Genomic DNA, 21,097 nt, shown 5'->3' with positions numbered 1-21,097 from the left:
TTCCTTCAGCGAACTGCACACGCCCTAAACATACTGAATTACATATCTTGGACCTTTTCTCTTCCTTTTATTTTTACAGCGTGTGCAGATTCCCTGCCACCTCATCATATCCTAGCAGGCCAGTAGAAGAATAAATCAAGAATATCCAGACCAGTGACACATGAATTGCAGTGTTATAGTATTATTTTTAATTTATATTATTTTAGAATAGTTATAACTTACCAGATATCATAGCAAACTCTTCTAAAGGGTCTACCAGTTAATATTCCGAGGCCCAGCTTGAAAAATAAATGCAGCAATTTGGGCTTTTTCCTATTTTGAAATGGAGATGTCCTCTGCTCATCCTGGTATCAATAACAAATTATCCCAGCATGAAATTGACTGTCCTCATGGCTGATTTCGCTCCAAAGTAATAGCTGACAGAGCCAAATAGCTTCTACACTCACTAAGGATGCTGATGGATGGGTTTCTTTCTCTCTATCAAAATTTGTTTGCTTGTTTTATTTTATTTCTCGGTGGCTTAGAGTGTAAAACATATCAAAACTAGTAAAACCCAAAATAAAATAAGTTGGAAATAAAAACACAAAGACGGCATCATTTGGAGGGAGCCACAGCCAATTCTGTCCCCACCCATGGAGATAAAAACAGACCAAAGCATCTCCACCTCATCCTAACTCCAGGCCAAAGAATAATATTTTTTTTAATGCTCTTTTAAGGTTGGTAAAGTGGGAGCAATGGGTATCTTCAGGATAATGTGGTTCAGGAGGGGCCAGTAGCATGACAAAGAACCAGGAAAGAATTATCCATCTTTCTTTCTGTCTCACTCTGTCACCATCCCTGAAATAAATCCACTATATATAATAATTCCCTCAACACTGTCAGACTATTTACTGAATCTGCACTACTATTAATCGTTTCATAGTTCCCATCACCAATCTCTTTCCACTTATGACTGTATGACTATAACTTGTTGATGGCAATCCTTATGATTTATATTGATATATTGACCATCAATTGTGTTGTAAATGTTGTACCTTGATGAACGTATCTTTTCTTTTATGTACACTGAGAGCATATGCACCAAGACAAATTCCTTGTGTGTCCAATCACACTTGGCCAATAAAATTCTATTCTATTCTACGGGCCATTTTTCATGGCTGAGTTAAGAATTATATCCTTGAGCCAGCAGAAAACTATAGCAGCATAAATTTTTGCTGTACCCATTGTCAGTCTCCATTCTATTCTTTAATGAAAAGAAGGACTCGGGGTGACATGATAGCAATGTTCCAACGTTTGAAGGGTTGCCACAAGGAAGAGGCGGGAGTCAACCTATTCTCCAAAGCATCCGAAGGCAGGACAAGAAGCAATGGATGGAAACTAATCAAGGAGAGAAGCAACCTAGAACTAAGGAGAAATTTCCTGACAATTAGGACAATTAATTAATAGAACAACTTGCCTCCAGAAGTTGTGAATGCTCCAGCACTGGAAGTTTTTAAGAGGTTGGACAACTATTTGTCTGAAATTGTATAGACTTTTCTGCTTCAGCAGGGGTTGGACTAGAACAGGGGTCTCCAACCTTGGCAACTTTAAGACTTGTGGACTTCAACTCCCAGAATTCCTCAGCCAGCAAAGCTAAGCAAAGCTGGCTGAGGAACTCTGGGAGTTGAAGTCCACACAAAGTTGCCAAGGTTGGAGACCCCTGGACTAGAAGACTTCCAAGGCTGTATCCAACTCTTATTTTGTTCTTTGTTATTCTGTCACAGGCAGAATAATGCCAGAAAGTGTTTGCTCCTATTAATGTTATACAGCACATGAGAACAGATTACCTCAGTTTACCTGTTCCCATCAATGAGAATAGTTAGGAGGAAAACAACTACCAATCACTATGATGATGATGATGATGATGATGATGATGATGATGATGATGATGATTTGATTTTTATACCGCCCTTCTCCCGAAGGACTCAGGGCGGTTCACAGCCAATATAAAACAAAGACAATTTACAACTAAAACATAAATTAAAAAACTTATTATATGTTTTGGCAAAATTTAAAACAATTAGATCTAAAAACCCCTTAAAATTTATGTTAAATATAAATTAAAATTCAAACCCTATTAAAATATAAAATTTAAAATTCCTAAGCCAGTCCCGTGCGAATAAACAAATACGTCTTCAGCTCGCGGTGAAAGGTCCGGAGGTCAGGCAATTGACGCAAGCTAGGGGGAAGTTCGTTCCAGAGGGTAGGAGCCCCCACAGAGAAGGACCTTCCCCTGGGGGCTGCCAGCCGCCAGCCGACATTGCTTGGCGAACGGCACCCTGAGAAGTCCCTCTCTGTGTGAGCGTACGGGTCGGTGGGAGGCGTGTGGTAGCAGTAGGCGGTCCCGTAAGTACCCTGGCCCTAAGCCATGGAGCGCTTTAAAGGTAGTAACCAAAACCTTAAAGTTAGCATGAACCAGGCTGGGGCAGAGGTGAATTTAGACCAAGAATTGTCAACCTTCTCTTAGGAATTGTGCACATGTTTTGCCTGGTTGCATTGAAAGGAAAACAGATTACTGAAGGATAGCTGATGGTGAAATACAAGCTATGCTGTATTAGGACTCTTTTTAAAGGCAGATTTTCTGGAATACAGGTAGTCTTTGACTTATGACCGCAATGGAGCCCAGCATTTTGGTTGTAAGTCACCAAAGGGGTGAAATCCAGCAGGTTCTGACGAGTTCTGAAGAACCGGGAGCAGAAATTTTGTGTAGTTCAGAGAACTGGCAAATACCACCTCTGGCTGGCCCCGGAGTGGGGTGGGAATGGAGATTTTGCAATATCCTTCCCCCAGTAATGGGGAGGGAATAGAGAACTTGCAGTGTCCTTCCCCTGCCACACCCAACAAGCCACACTATGCCCACCAAGCCACGCCACAGAACCGGTAGTAAAAAAATTTGGATTTCACCACTGCACTGTAGTGGTAAGTCAAGGCACTACATGACCAGACTCAAATTTATAACTGGTTTTACAACAGACATAAAGCAAACCGCTGCAATCATTAAGCAAAATGTGTGGTGGTGTCAGCCTCCACTCCAATCTTCGTATACTTTTGAATGATTATATTAGTAGATAGATTGTGAAATGTTTATTTCTGTATTATAAAACTATTAAGGAAATGAGATGTATCATACCACCGTACAGGGTAAGGGAAAGGAGCCTATTAAGAGTGTCGGCTGACATAACAGTGGGGGAGGGGTGATTAACGACTGAGTGTTATCAGCGCGGGCTTTTCTAACAGACACTGCATTCCTAAGATGACTGACAACTAGAGACCTGTGGAAGAAGATTACCACGAGGGGCCGAGAAGGAGCTGGCATTGGCCCAGACCAGCCTGACCTCCTGGAGGAGGAGGGACAATTGGGGGGATATGATATGTTAGCCATATTTTGTCTCAGATCCAACTTAGCTTGGCTGCTATCAAGACTGTAAATAGTAAAAGTACTTTTCTTTATTCCAAATGAAGTCAAGGTGAATTCTTTCCTAATTATAGTCGGAGGTAGCCTGACAGGTGGTTAAGTGAACCACAGGGTTGTTAAATGAATCAATTCTCCCCAAAAGGCTTTTTTTTGGGGTCAGAAACCAGCAAAACAAATCACAAATTGTGGACATGTGACCGGCAAATGCCGCAATTAGTTATAAATGTGAGCCGGTTGCCAAGTGCTTGAAATGTGATCGCATGACATTTCGGGGTGTGTGTGTGTGCATTCATAACTCCAAAGATCAGTTATATGGCTTAGGACCTGGGTACTTACGGGACCGCCTGCTGTTACCACACGCCTCCCACCGACCCGTACGCTCCCATAGAGAGGGACTTCTCAGGGTGCCGTCCGCCAAACAATGTCGGCTGGCGGCCCCCAGGGGAAGGGCCTTCTCTGTGGGGGCCCCCACACTCTGGAACGAGCTTCCCCCGGGTTTACGCCAAATACCTGACCTTCGGACATTTCGTCGCGAACTCAAGACTCATCTTTTTATTCGCGCGGGGCTGGCTTAAATTGGGTTTTAAATGTTGAATTTATTAATTTTAAACGGGGTTTTTTAGTATGGTAAATTTTAATTGCTGGGCTAATTTAATAAGTTTTTTAAATCGTATTTTAAACCTGTATATTGTATTGTCGGTTTTATTATGCCTGTACACCGCCCTGAGTCCTTCGGGAGAAGGGCGGTATAAAAATCAAATAAAATAAATAAAAATAATAAATAAGTAGCTTTTTTGAAATCTGTCATAACTCTGTAGTGCTGTTCCAGAAGAAGACAAAGTCCATCTTCAAACCACTCTAAACAAGGTAAACTCTTGATAACCTTCTCCTCAGCTATTGAGATAAAACTACGCACGGAGCTTGCCTTTCCCAATGCATGGACTCCTAAACAGACTTTCTCATCTGCTAAAAATGGTATGGGACCCCAAGTTTCTGCCTAACTAGAAACTGGGTCTTGTCAAGATGGGGTCTGCGTCATTCAAACCCATGCTTGCCACAGGCATGTGTCTGAAGATCAGGGATGGGATTCTACCAGTTCGGAGCGGTTCGGGAAAAGCTGTAGCTCCGACGATCAGCTGGGAGCGAACTGGTTCGCTCCGTCTTTGAAGTGGGCCCATTCGCCCGTTATATTCACCTATATTTCCTTTTCTGAAGCCCAGCTGATTGGCGCGGCAGAGTGGATTACCGCACCTCAGTTGTTTTCCTCGCTGGCAGTCATGCGGAAGGTGAGTTTTCTCCTAAATGTGCATGCGAAGCAAGCGCACGCACGAGCAGAGCACACGCTTAGCGAACCGGTTGTCAAACTAGTAGGATCCCACCTCTGCTGAAGATGCTCATAGTTTAGCTATACTGGCTTTGAGTGTCCAGCTATTTCATTTTGCAATTCAAAAGGAGGACGTTTCCCTTAAATGCCTCGTACCAACAAATCTATTAATTTAATTAGCTTAATTTCACTTCAGCTATGCATCTTAGGGCTTTTTCAGAGGTATGCTTTCACAGAGAAGCAGTCAGACAAGAGCACAGCCAGCTGAAAGGCAGAAGAGTTGGGGAGCCAGTAATAAGGAAGACCGTACATAGCTGCTTAGACTGGGAAGGGAACTTTAAACAAAAAAAGTCCTGATTATTTGCCAAGGGCTTGCACAGAAAGTGCTTCCAAAGAAACTAAGTTCCACAGTGTTTAGGCAACTACCATGAAGAGCCTGTACCTCTTCCAGGCCAAGTTCTTAATGAGAGGCATTCAAGAATGACCTCTGCAAAGTTGCTTGTCTAGGATTCCACCAGAATGGAGAAGTCAGCTCCTTAAATAAATAAAAGTCTTTGGGTTGAGCCCAACTCCTAGTGACTTCATGGGTACATCCTGTAGCTCTTTTGGCAATGTTATAGCAGTCATTTGGCATTGCATTTTCCTGGGATGCTTTTTCCAGTTTAGCCTACGGTATGTCTGGGAGGAATCCCATCCAAGTATCAAGCAGACCCAAGCACGTTTAGCTTCCAAACACAGACAAGGAGAACCTGATGCTGCCATCTGACCTATTCGTAATATCAATAGCCTGTTCCCCAATTGTTTAGGTCTTTAGAACTTAATGTCAGCATTTTGAAAGGCAGTGAAAGCTTTTTAGTGATAAGAATAAAACATAGCAAGAACTTTACATACTCTGAACCTCGATGTACCCAAGCTATTCATAAAAGGGGCCCAAATGTTTTATGTTAATACCAGCAGCCAATTATCATATGCTGCCAGCCTTTCTGACACCATTTCTGTGAAAGTTGGCATCCAACAAGGCTGGGCATCGTTGCTACCACTGTTCATTCCCGTCACGAACAGCATCACTTTAGACTGTGGTCCCCAACCTGTGAGCCGCAGCCCACTACCGGGATGTGGGCTATTTGCAACAGGGACATGTGAGCAGTGGGCTGGTGTGCACTCACAACCCCATTCAACCGAGCGGCCGGCACCAGAGCTTGCAACCCCCTCGCGCAAGTAGCAGGCACCATGCCCATAACTCACACAAATGAAGCTGTGCACACCTGCCTCTTGCACAAAAATCTCCCCTCTCCCCCACTCCCCCTGTAATGTATCTTTAAGAATTTTGGAGGGAAATTAGAGCGGGAAATAGCACGTTGCTGATTGGCTGTTGCCCCCAACTGAACTGTATATAAAGAGGGGTTTGTCTGTTGTTCGCTGCTGGGTTCACTATAAACTAAAGAGCTGTTGTCACTCATCTGGTCTCCTGCCTCGTTATTGCCTGAATCTAACACTGGCGACGAAGGTGGGATCTCGAGGCAAAAGAGCGCCAGGAACGAACCCAGCAAAATAAGGGCGGATAGCAACGATGTCCAGCTATACACCGCCAGCGCCATTCGACCCAGCCAAAGAAAAATGGGGGTCATACATGGCTCGTTTCGAGTGTTTCCTCGAAGCAAACGAACTATAGGGGGTCTCCGACAACAGGAAGAGAGCATACTTCCTAAGCCACTGCGGTTCGGAAGTTTTCGACACCGCAGAGTCGCTTTCGGAGCCAACGCCGGTACAGTCGGTACCGTGGCAAACCCTGCAGACCGCCCTTCGGGCTCACTACGCACCGACGCCCTCAAAATTTGTTCAAAGGTTCGAATTGCGGCAACGGATGCAACGAGAGGGCGAATCGATTCGCGAGTACATGGCAGCGCTGAGAAAAGCCGCTAACCATTGCGAATATCGAGACTTGGAAGACGCATTACTCGACCAACTCATCTGCGGGGTCAGAGACATCCGATTGCGACGGCGGCTGCTGTCCAGAAGCAACCTAACACTGGCCGTCGCCTTGGACGAGGCCAGGGCTCACGAGATGTCCACCCAAGCGGCAGAAACCCTGCAAACACCGATCGCGCAGGGGACTGGGGCGAAAACAACCCCGGTCCACAATGAGGAAGTCCAGGCCGAAGAGGACGGCGAGGAAGAGGAAGAAGTCTTCCACACCGGGAGGCCAAGGAAAGACGACCGGGACGAATGCGCGAGTTGCGGGGGACAACACAAACGACAAGACTGCAAATTTAAGGATGCGACTTGTCGGCGGTGCGAAAGGAAGGGGCACATAGCACAGGCCTGTCGGCGCCCCAACCTTCCGCCAAAATTCAAACCGACCAATCAGGCGCGGGAGCAGCGAAGAGGCCCGTGATTGGTCGATTCAAAAAAGGCGCGAAACTTAATCAGACTGCCGTGAGAATAGGCCTAGCCGCCACGCGCCTTGAAAAAAAGATTTTCTGTAAAGCCCACATTGAAGGGGTGCCGTGCCGAATGGAAGTGGACACGGTTCATCGATCACGATCATGTCCTGGGACACTCGTGAAACGTTTGCCAGCCGTCGCGGCGCAAGCTGCAACCACAGAAACTAAGGGTACAAGATTACCAAGGAAATCGCATCCCGTCCGAGGTAACGTCCGTCAAGTCAAGTATGGACAACACAACAAGACCCTGCCCATCACCGTGGTCGACGGAACCTTGCCGAGCTTGTTGGGACTGGACTGGTTCCGGGCATTGGGCATGGGAGTGACGAGTCTTCGAAGCAGCGTCAACCTAAAAGACGCACTAATGAAGGAGTTCGGGGCGTCTTCAAAGACTGTTTGGGCAAGTACGAGGGGACCCGATCTCCTTTAACCTTGACCCACAGGTTGCCCTATCCGGTTAAAGGCTAGGAGGGTCCCGTTCGCCTGAAGCCCAAAATTGACCGGGAGCTGGACAAACTAGTAAGCCAGGAATACTAGTGCCAGTTGACCATGCAAAGTGGGAGACACCCATAGTCACCCGATCAAACCGGACGGGTCGGTCCGGTTGTGCTGACTACAAGGCAATGCTTAATAAAGCGTTGCAGAAGAGTGCCTACCCCGTCCCAGTAGTACAACACTTACTGCACTCTTTGGGGCACGGCCAGGTCTTCGCCAAGCTAGATTTGGCCCAAGCCTATCAGCAGTTACCCGTAGATAGCAACACGGCCGAAGCACAAACGATCAGACGCACAGGGTGCTTTTAAATGCACCCGGTTACAGTTTGGGGTTAGTGTGGCTCCAGGGTTATTTCAGAACCTAATGGAGCGGCTATTGCAGGGACTCCCCGGGGTGGTACCGTACTTTGATGACGTACTGGTATCCGCCGAAAATCTAGAAGAATTAGGGGTACGGTTGAGAAAAGTTCTGGGCATTTTCCGGTCCGCCGGTCTCAAAGTCAAACTAAATAAATGCCAGATAGGGGTAGGATCCGTGGAATTCCTGGGCTATCGGATAGACAAGGAAGGAATCCACCCCACAGAAAGCAAGGTTAGGGCAATCAGGAAGGCCCCAGCTCCCCAAAACAAAACAGAGTTACAGGCGTTCTTAGGTCTGGTCAACTTTTACGCGGTATTTTTGAAAAATAAGGCGACTATAGCCGAACCGCTCCACAAATTACTAACGAAGACAGCTGTGTGGTCTTGGGGAAAGGCGGAAGCTAGGGCATTCGAAGCAGTAAAAAACCTTCTGTCTAGCAATAGTTTACTGATTCAATACAATGGCACGCTGCCATTGGTGTTAGTTTGTGATGCGTCTCCCTACGGGGTGGGGGCTGTGCTCAGCCACAGGTTGCCAAATGGCACAGAAGCCCCTATAGCATTTTACTCCCGAACAATGTCATCGGCTGAAAGAAACTATAGTCAGCTGGATAGAGAAGCCTTGGCCATAGTTTCCGGGGTAAAGAAGTTCCATGAATATGTATTTGGCCGTGATTTCGAAATAGTCACAGACCATAGACCCCTACTGGGCCTGTTGGCAGGCGACCGCCCAACGCCCGTGGCACTTTCGCCTAGACTGACCCGATGGACTATCTTTCTGGCTGCGTATTCGTACAAATTGTTGCATCGGCCAGGAAAAGAGTTAGGGCATGCAGACGCTTTGAGCAGATGCCCACTACCAGAGACTATCGAAGACCCCACTCCGGGCGCACCCGTCCTGCTAATTGACTCTTTGGACTCGGGTCCAGTCACTTCCAAGGAGGTGGCTCGGGCTTCTTACAAGGACATTACAATAAGAACTGTAATGGGTTGGGTACAAAGAGGATGGCCCGCTGCGCCGGGCGAGAGGTTTAAGGAATATGTAAAGAAACGCGGGGAATTGTCGGCTCAAGGAGGGTGTCTGCTCTGGGGGGATAGAGTGGTAATCCCGGAGAAATTGCGGAAAAAAGTCTTGGAACTCCTGCACGAGGGCCACCCTGGGATAGTGAGAATGAAGGGTTTGGCAAGGAGCTATGTGTGGTGGCCTTTGATGGACAAGGCGATTAGCGACAGGGTAGGAAAATGCCAAGCCTGCCAGGAGTCCAGACCACTACCACCAACGGCCCCAATTCGGGAGTGGGAGAGACCCCAGGGCCCATGGTCTAGGATCCACATCGATTTTGCCGGCCCTTTCCACGGGCAAACATTCCTAGTGGTAGTCGATGCCTATTCCAAATGGCTGGAAATCATTCTTATGAGATCCATGACAGCCGAGGCCGTAATCCCAGTCCTGCGGCGCCTATTTGTAACCCACGGGTTACCAGACACCCTAGTCTCCGACAACGGCCCTCAATTCACAGCGACCCTGTTTGAAGGGTACTTGGCCGAAGAGGGCATCAGACATGTCCTCTCGGCGCCGTTCCACCCTGCGACGAACGGCCTTGCAGAACGTTTCGTACGAAGTGCAAAAGAAGCATTGTCCCGAATCAGGCCAGGCGATTGGCAATTAAAAATTGACACCTTCCTCGCAGTGCAACACAGAACCCCCTGTGTAGCCACTGGCCGCAGCCCAGCAGAACTACTGATGGGCAGGAAGCTGAGGTGCCCATTAGACCGGTTAAACCCAAACTACACCCCAGACGGGTACAAAGGGACAAACGGTAAAACAAGAGAAATGACAGTGGGAAGTCCAGTATGGGCACACAATTACGGGGAAGGCCCAAATTGGGTAAAGGGGACAATCCTTGAAACAACCGGACCCAAATCGTATCGGGTAGAGACAGAGGATGGCCGGGTTTGGAAGCGCCACATAGATCAATTAAGAAAACGAACAATCACAAGTCCAGAAACAGGCCCTGACTATGCAATGTTTGAATCCACAGCTGACTCAAACCCGGGGCAAACGCGGGACTTATCTGACTGCGATGAGGTCCAGCGACACCAACCGGTCCCTCCTGAAGAGAGCAGGAACGAGTCTGCAAATAATCCAGGGCCGGATGGCCTGGAGGAGGAGCTGAGAGGAACAAACAGTCCCTCCGGCCAGCTCGACTCACTCCCAGAGAATGAATTGCGCAGGTCCGAAAGAGTTAGGAGACGCCCAGTCTACTTGCGCGACTACGTAGAGAAATAAGATGCTAATTTCATGTAAATAGGGGTAAAATGTTTTCTGGGAGGGAAGGAGTGTAATGTATCTTTAAGAATTTTGGAGGGAAATTAGAGCGGGAAATAGCACGTTGCTGATTGGCTGTTGCCCCCGACTGAACTGTATATAAAGAGGGGTTTGTCTGTTGTTCGCTGCTGGGTTCACTATAAACTAAAGAGCTGTTGTCACTCATCTGGTCTCCTGCCTCGTTATTGCCCGAATCTAACACCCCCTGTGCCAGACTGCTAGCCCAGAAAGATTGAAGAACGCTGCGTCAGTTTGCCCTTTAATATCAAAAATTAAAGTATCACCATCACTGAGTATCAGTGATGGCTTGGCACGTCAAAAATTCAGAAAATGCCTACCTTGACTTTGTTAGTGGAACACCAAAGACAAAAGAGGCCTCTCCAGATCTCCTATTTGAACTCTCTTCCCTCCAGACCCTCTGGAAGTTGCATAAGAAGGCCCTGCTCTGAAGGGGACTCTGGATCCTGAAAAAATCATGTCAGAAAGCTCAACTGAGTTTTGGACACTTCAGAGATGGCATGAGAGTCAAGTTCTCATGCAAATTCCAGAGGATCTGTATTCTGTAGGCTTGGCATGTTACCCAAAATGGCAAGGCATGTCACTTGTGACATGCATGACATACAGTAAGTCAGAATAAGACAACTCGCTGCAGCCAATTCTCCATGGCCATTTTGCCATGGTCAACTCACCATGGGACAATTCGCCATAGGACAATTCAATAATTCAATTTAATCATTTAAAATAATTTAAACATTTTAATTTTTGTCATTCACATTTCACTTTGTCCATCCTCTGGGACCAAATCCTTTCTTTAATTATTCTATTCCATCATTTCTTCAATATTAGTGTAACTCTTGTCTCTGGTGAGTTGTTCCATGACGGGTTGGCCATGGAGAGTTGCCCTAGACCTGGTATAGGTTTGCCATCACTAACTAGCCTGAGACCTCCACCATCCAGGCCAGTGGCAATGATCTTGTAAAAACAGATACTTTCTATTGCTGCAGAATTTATATTTTTATAAGGATTGCTTTTATATATTTTGTTGCTTTTATTGATTATTGCATACTACCCGGAGTTACTTCTGTGAGATGGGTGGTCTTATAAATTGGATGAATGAATGAATGAATGAATGAATGAATGAGTTCAAAGTTTGTCTATTTCCAAAAGAATTTCTCTACACAGAAAAATCATCTTAAGAAAAGGGATATCTGGCAACTTTAAGACATGTGGACTTCAACTCCCAGAATTACCCAGCCAGCATGGTCTCATGCAGACATGTCCATCCTTATGCCTTGTCTGGGTCTCATTGAATGAAGATGAATTATCTTGGATCACATATAAAATACATAATATAGTTAATGTATATGAATATACATAATGTTAATTGTTTACGATTTTGTGGGGCCACATTGCTATCTGTCCAGGTTTGCATGGACATGCCTGGTCTAGTCCATTCTCGGCTATAGAACGTCAAACAACAAAAGTTCCCTGGGTGACTTTGGATTGTCTTTCTCTGAGCCAGCCTACCTCACTGAGTTGTTGTAAGGTAAATAAGTCTTGCCCTGAGATATAAATGCAAATGTCTTTCATTTTGTAATTTAACTGCTAGTGCCCATTGTAGAAAGTTAACACCCACCCCACTCCTAGAAGAATGAAATATTTTAGGAAATATTAAAAAGGCAGAATATTATATTTCCCCTAAAAGAGAAATAAAAAAAATCTTAAAGAAGACAGAAATTCCCTATCCCCAGCAGATATTTTGTGCCCATTAAGAAAGACTGGGCCAGCCTATCTACAAAACAAAGAACTTTCAGCTCTAGGGTGAAGGGATTATGACATGATCCTTCAGGACATTATAGGATTAACCCACTAAAAACACAGAGCCCACTACATTGCACAATCTCCTAAGGATATTGCATTACCCTTAGAAACTTCAACCAAACTTCTCAGACAACCTACAGAGCCAGCTATGACCCCTATATAACCCCTACATGGTTCCATGGGAGTCTGACAACAGCCAATACAGTAGAGTACATGTTCTTGCACAGGAACAGGAAGCTCAAGTGCAAAGCCCAAGAGAAGGTATAAAAACTCCTCACTCTCAACTCCATGTGGTCAGCTGCACCAGAACTATGTGCTTGGTGGTTCTGCTTCATCACTAAACCATCTTTCCAAGCAGCCTCCATGTTTCCAGTATCTTTCTCCTGAATTGGAACTGAATCAGATGGGTATTTCTTCCAACGCCAAGCTCCTAGAAGAGTTTGCATGTTTCTTGCTCTCTCTTTTCTTTCTTTTTTTCTCTCATTAAGTGTTGGGATCATGGCAAAGGTAAGTCTTAATACCATAACCTCTGAATGATTTGCCTGCACAGAAATCTCTCTCTCTCTCTCTCTCTCTCTCTCTCTCTGTGTATATAAAATTCTTGAACCATAAAAATTTTTGCACTTATTTCTGATCCATTAACCTTAATTTCTCTTTGGAGGTTGTGCTCCATTTTTTAATGATTTGACCAGTGGATTGTAAAATGTAAGTTTTATGTGCCAGCTTTCCAGATAGCAATCTCATCATTAAAATGTGTAGGCCTCTTTGTTTGAAGTAGGATGTTGTAAAAAGTCTCCTGGATCCATCCACACTCTTAACAAAACTTATTTTATTCTCCACAATGAAGCTAATAGAGAATGACTTAATGCTTTAGTCAGCAAAGTTTCTTTAAAAAAAACCCAAAACCTCTAGTACTAACCTCCTGGAGGGTACACAGAAACTGAAAACAAGCTTGAATAAATGATTCCAACAAAAGTTAAAAATTAATCAGACTAATACACAAAGGCAATTCCAGATTAAGATAAAAGAAGCAGAATTTCTTTAAAAATATTGTACTGAAATTAGTATTATATGAAAAGAAAGGCCCTGATTTTAAACGGGTCACTAATTATGGCAAAATCAGATTTCTAAAGAAACCCATCATGGAATAATTTTGCTTGAGGATGGAAATAATCCATTTGAGGTTACATTTGCAAAAGAAAGTCAAGTGTTTTTTTTAATGCTGCTTCTCATACAAGAAGGACTCATGAAAGGAACAATTAAGACAAATTAATCTTCACCTTCGCCTCCCTTTAGATAGTCTTTGTCCTGGCTGATCTTGAAGATCATTAAGAATTAGAATAGAATAGAATTTTTTTTTATTGGCCAAGTGTGATTGGACACACAAGGAATTTGTCTTGGTGCATATGCTCTCAGCGTACATAAAAGAAAAGATACGTTCATCATGAATCATAAAGTACAACACTTAATGATAGTCATAGGGTACAAATAAGCAATCAGGAAACAATATCAATATCATAAGGATACAAACAATATCAATATCATAAGGATACAAGCAACAAAGTTACAGTCATACAGTCATAAGTGGAAGGAGGTGGGTGATGGGAACGATGAGAAGATTAATAGTAGTGCAGACTTAGTAAATAATTTGGCAGTGTTGAGGGAATTATTTGTTTAGCAGAGTGATGGCGTTTGGAAAAAAACTGTTCTGGTGTCTAGTTGTTCTGGTGTGCAGTGCTCTATAGCATCATTTTGAGGGTAGGAGTTGAAACAGTTTATGTCCAGGATGCGAGGGGTCTGTAAATATTTTCACAGCCCTCTTTTTGACTCGTGCAGTATACAGGTCTTCAATAAAAGGCAGGTTGGTAGCAATTGTTTTTTTCTGCAGTTCTAATTATCTTCTGAAGTCTGTGTCTCTCTTGTTGGATTGCAGAACCAAACCAGACAGTTATAGAGGTGCAAATGACAGACTCAATAATTCCTCTGTAGAACTGTATCAGCAGCTCCTTGGGCAGTTTGAGCTTTCTGAGTTGGCGCAGAAAGAACATTCTTTGTTGTGCTTTTTTGATGATATTTTTGATGTTAGCTGTCCATTTTAGATCTTGCGATATGGTAGAACCTAGAAATTTGAAGGTCTCTACTGTTGATACTGTATTGTCTAGTATTGTAAGAGGTGGAAGTATAGAAGGGTTTCTCCTAGCAGGACTAATCACCAAGAAATCCTAGAGATGTAACTACTACACCATATTGCTTTCTGTAAAATCCAATATTAGATTTAGAGACAGGAAATCTCTAGTATTATATGAGACACAAGAGCATAGAACATAGAATAATAGAGTTGGAAAGGACCTTGGAAGATCTTCTAGTCGAGGGGTCACCAACCTTTTGGACTTCAGGGACCACTACATTCATAATTTTAAATCCCGTGGACCACTAATATGATCTGTCTTATGACCGACTGGTTGGGCGTGGCTAGGTGATCATGTGACTGGGTGGGTGCGGTCAACTCGATGTCACTCATGTTGAGGGGCGCCTCTACTCGCCCCTCCCCTCCCAGCCTCTCCTCATCTGCCCGCCCGGGCTCCTTAGGGCCCCAACAGGAAGCAGTTGTTGGAGCTAAGCAGCCACCAGGAGAAAAAGTTGGCAAAACAGCTCAGTTCAAATTGGATCTGACCGAGAAGGAGGCTTAGCAGAAGCACCTCACTGAGGACTAGGAGCATAGGCTTTCCAAGCAGAGGGAAGACCTGTGGGAATGCAAGGCCAGGTACTGTCACCTGAAGGCTCAGCAGGCTGAGATGGTCAGCCAGTTCCAGGCCATGATGCAATCCCACTGGAACGAGGCCCTCCGGCTCTTCACCAGCAGCAGCACTTCCCTCCAGCCTTCGCCCAAAGCCCTGCACCAGGAAGCCAAAGGAGACCCCAAGTCAGAATTTCTGCCCCCCTCCGACCCACACAAAAAGATCCTAAAGGGGGAAGACTCTCTGTAGCAACACAAACATTCATTGCACGTATCTGTCCCAGGGGGGCGTAGTTTGAGGACCCCTGATTTAATGCAATATAAAAAATGCAATTAATTTTTCTGTGGACCACCAAAATTTTCTCACAGACCACCAGTGGTCCATGGACCACCAGTTGGTGACCACTGTTCTAGTCCAACCCTCTGCCCATGGCAGGAGATCCTATACCATTCTGGATAAAATGGACAAAATTCGGTTCCTAGTGTGATGCCAAACATCCATGGGGTCTAGATTTTGCTCTCATGTTGTAAAGACAAGAACCATCTATTAATATCTTTATAAATTGAAATAAATATAATTGATAAGCAATTTTCCAATTTCTCAGTAGAAAAACTCAACTCAGAATAGTATAAACAGCAAGGATTTGACTCAGGGTCTATCCTTACTTTGTACCTGCAAACAATGGCACAAAGATGCCTGTGTGACATCTCATAACATTATTTTTACATTATTGTCCCAGCCAAATTTGGAGACAATGCAGATTGATGCCTATCTAGTCTTAGTTCAAAAGAAATGGTCTTTTTAAATAACAGAAAATAAAAACAGAGATGAAAGGGACCATGGAGTTCTTTTAGTCTAAACCTAACCCATTTGCTACTTGAAAAAGCATCTTTGGGACCTATCCCATTTCAGACAAATGGCTGTTCAATCTCTCCTTAAAAGCTTTCAGTGTTTGGAGCACTCACAACTTGTGGAGGGAAGTCATTCTATTGATTAATTGTCCTAACTATCAGGAAATTCTCCTTAATTCTAGGTTGGTTCTCTCCTTGATTAGTTTCCACCCATTGCTTCTTGTCCTGCCTTCAGGTGCTTGGGAGAATAGGTTGACCCCCTTTTCTTTGTGGCAGCCCCTTAGATATTGGAACACTGCTATCATGTCATCCTTCGTCCTTCTTTTCATTAAATGAGACATACCCAATTCTAGCAATGTGTTTGAATCTCTAGTCCCCTAATCATTTTTGTTGCTCTTCTCTGCATTCTTTCTTGACTCTCAACATCTTTTTTTTTTTTTTGCATCGTGGCAATCAAAACTGGACGCAATATTCCAAGTGTGGTCCTACCAAGGCATTATAAAGTGGCATTACCACTTCATTGATTGATTGATTCTATCCCTGGGTTTATGCAGCCTAGAAATGTGCTGACTTTTTTGGCAGCTACAGCACACTGCTTGCTCATATTTAAGCGATTGTCCACTAGGACTCCAAGATCCCTCTCACAGTTACTACTCTTGAGCCAGGTACCACCTATACAATATATGTGCATTTGATTTTTCTTGCCTAAATGTAGAACCTTACTTTCTTTACCACTGAATTTCATTGTGTTAGATAGCGGCCAATGTTCAAGTCTGTTAAGATCCTTCCGTATTACAGTTTATTCTGTAATAAGCTTTTGATGTTTAAGTAGCTTAAACTAAGGATGAAATCAGCTTTTTATTTAAATCACTTGTGAAAGAAATCCAATACACGGATGCACACAACTCTTCAACATTCAACTAGATAGCTGAATTTTCCATGGCTTGGATGGAAAATCCGTGGGTTAGATTTGGGAGATTTTTTGACCGCAGACTGAAGATATTTCTCATGTAGGCCCAACCAGACACAGCCTTCCTATAGAAGCAACTGAAGATTATTGCAAGCAGGTGTTATTTGGATAAAGTAAGTAAGTAAGTAAGTAAGTAAGTAAACAGCAAAAACTAAAAAAAAACAATGTATTTTATTTCTCAACTTAAAACGACTGATGAAACATTCAAGTATTTTGAAGAGTAGATTCTATAAAAGGTCACTTAAAGCAATAAAGATAGTAATTTTTATCCAAATACTACCATTTTAAAATATTGGCTGTCATATAAGAAAGTATGCCAGCTATTTTAAATTGATAATTTTCTCAATAAGTCATCCAATAAATTCAGTACTGGCATGTTTGTACAAGAAAGACCAACCACAATGCAGTTTATCATTTATTTATTTTTTCTTTTGTGGGAAAGGGAACAAACAATGTTATAGGCTTTCCTATAAAAATTAATATTAAGGCAACATTACCACTTGGGTGGCAGCAGATTTAATCTGGCCAAGCTGCATAAATGTAGAAGGGAGATATTTTTGGCATAGCTCAGATATAAACCTGACATGGCACTATATACTATTAAAAAGAACTGCTGAAAACTATTGGAAACGTACCCTATAGAGTATATGTTTTTTAAATATATGGAAGGCTGCCATACATGATGGACATAAATATTTTTGAATAAAATGGTAATGAAAATGTTTGAATACTAGATTCACATCTGATTGTTTTTTGTGTGAATTCTGTTGCAATATTAGAAAACATTGTGATGATTGCCAATAACATAACCTCCAGTTTAATCATTTTGTAAGACTTCTTACTGGAAATATTTTTAAAATTAGTGATGTGAATTTTAACTTCCTGAATTGAAATGAAGACCAGAACATAGTTATCCTTTATGTATTTCTTCAAATTTTATGAACCAGTTTTTGGCTGAAAAACTGCTTTAAAAACAGGTATACTAAAAAAGAAGAGAAATGTGCACATTAAAGAAAAATATGCATTTGGGGGAAATGTCTGTAAAAATACATGTGATTGTTTTTATGAATTAATTTTGATATACATCATCTCACCCAGTGGGGTTGCTTGAATTCTCATGAGACTGTAAAAATATTGCGAGATTTTACAGTCACTGGCAACATCCGTGGTCTCATCCCAAAATCCCCAAAGCTTTAACCAAAGACTCTATACTGTTGACCTCACCCCATTCCTAAGAGGTCTGTAAGAGCACCAGCATGCCTACCATTCCTGTCCTAATGTTCCCTTTGGTTGTATTCAATTTGTGTGGTTATTTCATGCTTATACTTATATATATTGTTGTGTTTGACAAAATAAATAAATAAAGTAAATAAAAACATCTAATGAAATCCCCAAAGAGATCAACAGAAACTTAGCAGAACGTTCCCAAAAATATTCCAACCATGCTAAATTTTCATGAAATGATTTGGCAATACTAAAATGATACAGGGAGGTATGTCTTAATAAATGAGGTGTGACTTAATGAATCTTAATGATTCCAGTGAGTGTTCCAGTGACTTCAAGTGTCTTCAAGAAAGAAGCACTACCTTCTCAAACATCATGGTCCCAATCCAGCAATTTCTCTTTGTCAAGTAATGCATGTAAAATGTGATCACGTAGTGTATATTGCTGAGTTTGATTATTTGGTTTCAATCTTACTATGTGGGAGTTTATTTGGAGGTTCACTTAGTCCCTCTTTTATAAGCAGCAATAGCAATAGCATTTAAACTTACATACCCCTTTCGTAGTGCTTTACGGCAGTCTCAGAGCAGTTTACAGAGTCAGCCTATTGCCCCCAACAATCTGTGTCCTCATTTTACCTATCTTGGAAGGATGGAAGGCTGAGTCAACCTTGAGCCAATCAGGATCGAACCTCTGGCAGTGAACTAGCCTGCAATACTGAATTCTAACCACTGTGTCACCACGGCTCACACAAAATGGTTCATAGGTATTTTTATTGTTGTATGCTACCTTGATTTTCAAGTAGATAGAAGAAGAGATTAAAGCCAATAAATAAAGAATGCATTAATAAGCATCAACGGGGGGGGGGGAAATCACCATCTGATGAAACTGGAGGAAAGACCAGATATTATCTCTGTGAAGCGGGAACAAGTCAACCGTGGTGGTTATGATTAAGAATATAGAAGAGAAGGAACTACACAATATGGAATAGAATAGAATAGAATAGAATAGAATAGAATAGGATAGAATAGAATAGAATAGAATAGAATAGAATAGAATAGAATAGAATAGAATAGAATTCAATTCTTTATTGGCCAAGTGTGATTGGACACATAAGGAATTTGTCTCCGGTGCAGAAGCTCTCAGTGTACAAAAAAGATATAAGTGATGAATCATGATCATAGTCATCATAAATACATTCATCATGAATCATAAGATACAGCACTTAGTGATACTAAATAAGCAATCAAAATCATACTAGGAAACTAAATAAAACAATATAAATTGTAAGATACAAGGAACAAAGTTATAGTCGTAAGTAGAAAAGGAGATAGGTAATAGAAAGGATGAGAAGAAGAATAGTAATAACAGTCTTGAACCCACAATAATTTGATAGTGTTGTGGGAATTCGTTGTTTAGCAGAGTGATGGCATGCAGGGAAAAAACTGTCTTTGTGTCTAGTTGTTCTGGTGTGCAGTGCTCTATAATGTCGTTTTGAGGGTAGAAGTTGAAACAATTTATGTCCAGAATGGGAGGGGTCTGTAGATATTTTCACAGCCCTCTTTTTGACTTCTGCAGTATACAGGTCCTCAATGGAAGGCAGTATCTGTGTGTGTGCACACATATCTGTGTGTGCACACACAAACTCAGATTTATGTAAAGAAAACATTGCAAAAGATATATCGAGGGACACTGAGTCAGAAATAATGTTCCTTGTAGATTTAACAAGATGGACAAGTAGTGACTTGGGAGTTGCCTATTCCATGCTGAAGAAGTTGTACATCTTCATGTTAAACAAATTATTTCACCAAGCTATATAAATTAATGAGGTACCAGCTGATGTCAGGCTTCAATTATGCTTGGGTATTTGTGTATGCACATGTGTTTTAAAACTTCAGATTTATTAGAAAGTATTGGCAGATGCATAAAATGACTCTTCCCAAATGGCTTTCAACACTAACAAATGGGCCTTCCTTGTTGTTAGGCCATGGCTGGTGTGAATTACAAGGTGTTCCTTAGCGTTTTTGCAAATGTGAGTTCACTGCTGTGCAAAAATGTTGAGTATGCAATTGGATGATATCTTGATTTATGGACATCCACTGGATGAACCCCTAAAGCACCTGAAAGCAATCTTTCATCGACTGAAGGAAATACTTGGGTTTGACTTTTCACTCCTCAAAGTGCTTCTTGGAGACAGCAGGAAACCAGATATGGATTAAGGATATATTGTTGGGTAAAAGAATTAAAAAGGCAGGGACACATAAAAATGGAAGATATTTCAATCCGCTAATAAGCCAGTCATGAGATGCTTTGGGGTGCTGAAGAGCTTGAGGGAAAATATATGCCCTATTTGCCAGATTACAGGTATCACTCTATAGGACTTACTATCGGAATATACAAAACAAAATTACCTACATTTTTTTTTAAAAGTTATTTTACCATATCTGGAACCGACTCCCAGTTTTCCAACATTAATTTGTTCCTTCACATTTGGTACTGAAATATTAGTTCTCGTGGTAAAAAATTGCAGAAGATATTAATTCTTTCTATTTAATTCTTTCTAAAATTAAATACAGGAGGAAATAAATAATATAACACCAAGACAACTAGATACAAGAACAGTTTTTCCCCGAACACCATCACTTTGCTAAACAAATAATTCCCTCAACACTGTCAAACTATTCACTAAGGCTGCATTACTATTGATATTGCTCTTCTCATCGTTCCTGTCACCCATCTCCTCCCACTTGTGACTGCATGACTGTAAATTTGTTGCTTGTATCCATGCGATTTAGATTGACATTGATTGTTTCCTAGTATGAGTTGATTGCTTATTGTACTATATGACTGTCACTGGGTGTTGTGCCTTGTGATTCTTGGTGAGTGTATCTTGTCTTTTTACACTGAGAGCATATGCACCAAAGACAAATTCCTTGTGTGTCCAATCACACTCAGCCAATAAAGAATTCTATTCTATTCTATTCTATTCTATTCTATTCTATTCTATTCTATTCTATTCTATTCTATTCTATTCTATTCTATTCTTAACTGGAACAGCCATCTCCAAATTATCTCCCTTCTGAACTGCTAC

General features: G+C 42.4%; 1 protein-coding gene across 8 annotated transcripts in view; it reads right to left on the bottom strand.

Annotated features, from left to right (window-relative positions):
- LOC131195642 (serine/arginine repetitive matrix protein 2-like) overlaps positions 1-21,097 on the bottom strand; it is an 86,057-nt gene that overhangs the window by 15,625 nt on the left and 49,335 nt on the right. For 2 of the 8 annotated variants that reach the window (XM_058177726.1, XM_058177729.1), the window contains one exon: positions 10,780-10,869. The exons of 5 other annotated variants lie outside the window; for them this stretch is intronic. In XM_058177726.1, coding sequence (XP_058033709.1) covers positions 10,795-10,869 — 75 coding nt within the window. In that variant the 3' untranslated portion in view covers positions 10,780-10,794. Of the gene's footprint in view, positions 1-10,779; positions 10,870-14,285; positions 14,346-21,097 lie in introns of those variants that run through there. One more of the 8 variants, XM_058177727.1, reaches the window with a different exon arrangement.

Source organism: Ahaetulla prasina, chromosome 3 (genome assembly GCF_028640845.1).
Source record: "Ahaetulla prasina isolate Xishuangbanna chromosome 3, ASM2864084v1, whole genome shotgun sequence".
Taxonomy (NCBI): domain Eukaryota; kingdom Metazoa; phylum Chordata; class Lepidosauria; order Squamata; family Colubridae; genus Ahaetulla; species Ahaetulla prasina.
The sequence above is the reverse complement of the archived record's forward strand: the minus strand, read 5'-3'. Positions and strand labels throughout refer to the sequence as shown.